The following is a 4763-nucleotide window of genomic DNA, read 5'->3' as shown; positions in this document are numbered from 1 at the left end:
TGACAACTTAATCTAAAGCCATGACTTTCTTCTACTAATTTTTCAATAATTTCTTTAAAAATTCGAGATTCTATGAAAAATTATGCCTAGGCAAGTTGAGATTAGCTTAAATGTAACAACTTCAAGCTAAAAACTTGTTAAGACAGTCAATCAAGTCAAATCTTAGTTTATGATTACCAAACTTTGAATTAAAAAATGCTTTATTTTTTAATTATTTCAGGTCAATACACATGATACATATTTTTTGACTTAAGCATAAATGTCTCATGATTCAGCTAGGGCCTGATCATAAGGACACATAGCTGCATTGTGATGAAATAAGATCATTACTGGCATATGCAAATCAGAACTGTAAATTTCATGAAGAATCTCAGAGAAAGGTTTCAGAAAATAAAGTCCATGGTAAAGGTCAGATAAAAAAAATCATTACACCAGAAAGTATTATCATGAAAGTATTACAATTTCAAGCATTAATATTTATGATTCCAAAAAAAATCAATATAAAAAAAAAATAAATATTGTCTTGGTTACTCTTTTACCTGTTTACCACTCATTTACATAAATGTACCAAATATTCGATGGCTAAACATGTACACACACACACACACACACACACACTGAAAACCTCCTTAATGATGAAGAATACAGATGTTAAAGGATGAAGAATGAAACAGGAAGACACCATTAGTGTTTGTTTAAAAAAGAAATGTGGAGCTATCCTTCATCTTTTGTGCTGCTATAGAAATGTGGACTTATCCTTCATCTTTGTGCTAATATAGAAATGTGGAGCTATCCTTCATCTTTTGTGCTGCTATAGAAATGTGGACTTATCCTTCATCTTTGTGCTAATATAGAAATGTGGAGCTGTCCTTCATCTTTTGTGCTGCTATAGAAATGTGGACTTATCCTTCATCTTTGTGCTGATATAGAAATGTGGAGCTGTCCTTCATCTTTTGTGCTGCTATAGAAATGTGGAGCTATCCTTCATCTTTTGTGCTGATATAGAAATGTGGAGTTATCCTTCATCTTTTGTGCTGCTATGGAAATGTGGAGCTATCCTTCATCTTTTGTGCTGCTATGGAAAAAGCCATCATTGTCAAACCTCTCTTCATACAATAAGTAATCTATGTTGTCTGTAATTTTTCCATCTACTTGCTGTTTTCTTTTCTGCTCCAAATTTGCCTGGACTAACGTTCCATCTAAAAATTCATAATACATGTATATAAATAACAATATACAACAACATAAACTCTTCTTCCATTATTTAAAAAAAAGTCAAACAATATTTCATTATGTGAAAAAAAATAATCTCCAAAATCTAATTTCTTGGGACAGTTATAATAAAGAAATAAAATATTGATTGATACAGTTGTGTTTTATGTGTACAAATATAGGTGATTCTTTATAATTGTATTATACCTGCAAAGATTTTTGAGATGATTGGAATTACCATGCAGGAAGTACAAACTTGAATCCTTTTTAGTTGGACGATGGCTATTGGGATAGTTCTGCTGCACCTCACCATGGTATGTGAAACATTTTTCACAATAACTATCCAACACTTTAAAAAGGTATGCATTTATCTCATTTGTGTATCGTAATGGTTTCTTCGATTGCCCTGACTGGTTGCATGTCCTTCAGAACATCTCTTTTAACAGTATATAGTTATTCACCTGCGTGTTTCCTCATGTGTACCTTTAAGTATCCTGAGTTGGTATATGCTTTCTCACACACACCACATTTAAAAGATTTAACACCTGTATGTGTCCTCATGTGTATGTTTAAGTTTCCTGATTGGCTAAATGCCTTCCTGCACACATCACATTTATAGGGTTTATCACCTGTATGTGTCCTCATGTGTTTCTCTAAGGCCATTGAATCCCTGAATGTCTTCCCACACACGTCACACTTAAAAGGTTTTTCACCTGTATGTGTCCTCATGTGTATGTTTAAGTTTCCTGCCTGACTGAATGCCTTCCCACACACACCACACTTGAAGGGTTTATCACCTGTATGTGTCCTCACGTGTTTACGTAAGTTTCCTGAGTGGTTAAATGCCTTCCCACATACATCACAAATAAAAAGTTTATCACCTGTATGTATCATAATGTGCATGTTTAAGTTTCCTGATTGGTTAAAGGCCTTCCCACACACATCACATTTATAAAGTCCATCCTCTGTGTGTGTCTTCATGTGTCTTCGTAAGTTCCTAGACCTGTTAAATGTTTTTTTACATACATCACATTTATAAGGTTTATCACCCGAGTGTATTATGATGTGACTCTGTAAGTCTCCTGATCGGATGAATGCCTTCCCACACACATCACATTTAAAGGGTTTCTCACCTGTATGTGTCCGCTTGTGAATCTCCAAGCGATCTGGACGACTGAAAGCTCTCCTGCAGATGTTACATTCATGAGGCCTCTTACTTTCATGTAAACTGACGTGTTTTTCTAAATTCTCTGTTTGATTGTTATTGGCACTACTGTTGTTTAACTTTTCAGCATCACTTTGACTAGGTGAAATGGATGGAAAAGCTGCCTGTTCCCTCTGTAAAGAACACAAAGAAATCACTCAAAGTTTAGCTGAAAAGTTTTGAAAAAGAGTAGTCAAAAAATTTAGAAAGTAGTTCACCATGACTTTTCGAAACCCTATTCCTGGGGGGTCATATATGAATTTACACTATCTGAGGGTGTTTTCATATCAACATCACTAATCATCACTTTGCCATTTTTGAGAAGATTTTTTAAGAATTTTTCCTATATTTCCTCTCACATAGTTACATGTATAGACTGTATAACCCTCTTGAGACTGCCTCTGCATTTATATGTACCCGGTATACTTACAAATACAGGAAATGAAGCTGCAGGGGAATGCTTGATGTGGAAACAAATAAAGGGAGGTGGTCTAGGGGGCACCTTGAGGCCACTAGTAAGGTCTAGGATGAAGCCCTGAAGGGGATGTAAGGGGCATCATCCCCTAGGTGAATTTTCAGCATTTCTGATAGCTAAATTCAAGTGTCTATGAAAGTAGATTTGCTGCAAATTAGTCTGAATTTCAACATCTAGCATGTTTAAAATCATTATTTCATCTTGAAATTTTATAAATATTGTATATACTTGCCTAAGTCAGTTTGCTTATAAAAAAAGTAGGAACTAAAAAAATTAGAAAGAGTAGGAACAAGGAAAAGCATGAAAAAGAAAAACCATTGACAAGGAAATGTTGGAAAGAGTAGGACCAAGAAAATTGAGTAGGATAACTAGTAAAAAACAAGAGGCCCATGGTCACAACGCTTACCTGAGTAACTTTGGCCCTGCTGTTCTTCACCAGATTTTCCCCTTGTAATACTTATTGTGGCCCAACCCTAATCCCCAGGGGTCATGATTTGAACAATTTAGAATCTACACTTCCTCAGTAAACTTCGACATAAATTTCAGCTTTTCTGGCCCAATTGTTCTTTAGAAGATTTTCAAAGATTTTCCTATATATTTCAATGTAAAATGTTGATTTCCTATTGTGGCCCCACCCTATGGGGGGGGGGGGGGGGGCATGATTTGAAGAATTAAGAATCTACACTACTCCAGGATGCTTCCACATTAGTTTCTGCTTTTGTTGTCCAGTGGTTCTTGAGAAGAGATTTTTAAATTACCTTACCCTATTTTTGTCTTTTCTTGATTATCTCCCTTTTGTAAGGGAGCTTGGCCCTTCATTTTGATAATTTGAACTCCCCTTCACCCATGGATGTTTTGTACTAATTTTGGTTAAAATTGACCAAGTGGTTCTTGATAAGAAGTTGAAAATGTGAAAAGTTTACAGACGGATGGACAGATGATGGACAACAGGTGATCAGAAAAGCTCAATTGAGCTTTCAGCTCAGGTGAGCTATGAAGTACATGAAAATTAGAAAGCCTAGAGATGGACATACATGTAGCGAGAACTGAACAGGTCCTAAAAATTTACCTCCATTATTTTTTGCTGTTGATTTTCTTCACCCTCAGGGTCAGAGATTCCAAATGTCTGTTTAATTTCTACAATCAGAACAAGCTATATGTGAAAAATTAAACTGGGTACAGGCTATACACAGGCTACATGTACACACAGGCTATACACAGGCTACACACAGGCTATACACACAGGCTATACACAGGCTACACACAGGCTACACACAGGCTATACACAGGCTATACACAGAACTGAGTGTAGATTTCAGCTTAAATTAAACCCAAGTTCCATAATAATGATAATTTAAATGTTTCCTATCAAAAAGATTTAGTACATGTAAAACATTGATCTCTAGCTATTGTGGATACCAAGGAAGACCATGACTTTTAGAACTTAATTTGAATCTGCACAATGTCTGCATGCTTTCATAAATTGTAAATGTGGTATATACCGAGTACATGTATTTACTAATTTGACAGATTTTCTATAAATATAGCGGCAAATTGTTAAAATTCAGAGATTTCCACCAAAATAATTAATATCTAGATTTTTGACTTTGTGGGGTTTTTTTTCTTATCAAGGGTGTCAAAAACAAAGGCACCAAATATAAACATGGAAAAAACTTAGAATGGCCTTATCACAATCATTACACACTTGAGTCTAAACAAGAAACTGTATTTAGCTTTAATCATACACTAGCAAGAATGGGTGCAAAAGACACTAAAATATGGTTACTGCTAAAATATGTCTATTAATTGACAGTATTTATCATCATTTCTGGCCTTCAAAACATCACTTTTTAAGGCACATGAATATTTTTG

At 35.0% G+C, this 4763-nt stretch overlaps 1 protein-coding gene across 1 annotated transcript; it reads right to left on the bottom strand.

The window, feature by feature from the left end:
* Positions 1 to 914: 914 nt before the first annotated feature.
* LOC133192291 (zinc finger protein 239-like) lies at positions 915 to 4020 on the bottom strand. The gene is made up of 3 exons (XM_061328305.1): positions 3961 to 4020; positions 1420 to 2550; positions 915 to 1199 (listed from the first exon to the last, which is right to left on the bottom strand). Exons 1-2 carry the CDS (start codon positions 3964 to 3966, stop codon positions 1666 to 1668), a joined length of 891 nt encoding a protein of 296 aa, XP_061184289.1. The 5' UTR covers positions 3967 to 4020; the 3' UTR covers positions 915 to 1199; positions 1420 to 1665.
* Positions 4021 to 4763: the final 743 nt, after the last annotated feature.

Source organism: Saccostrea echinata, unplaced genomic scaffold (assembly GCF_033153115.1).
Source record: "Saccostrea echinata isolate AGI-Se365-2 ecotype Australia unplaced genomic scaffold, CSIRO_AGI_Sech_v1 ptg000025l, whole genome shotgun sequence".
In the NCBI taxonomy this organism is placed as follows: Eukaryota; Metazoa; Mollusca; class Bivalvia; order Ostreida; family Ostreidae; genus Saccostrea; species Saccostrea echinata.
Note: the sequence above shows the minus strand (reverse complement) of the source record. Positions and strands in the feature narration are given on the sequence as shown.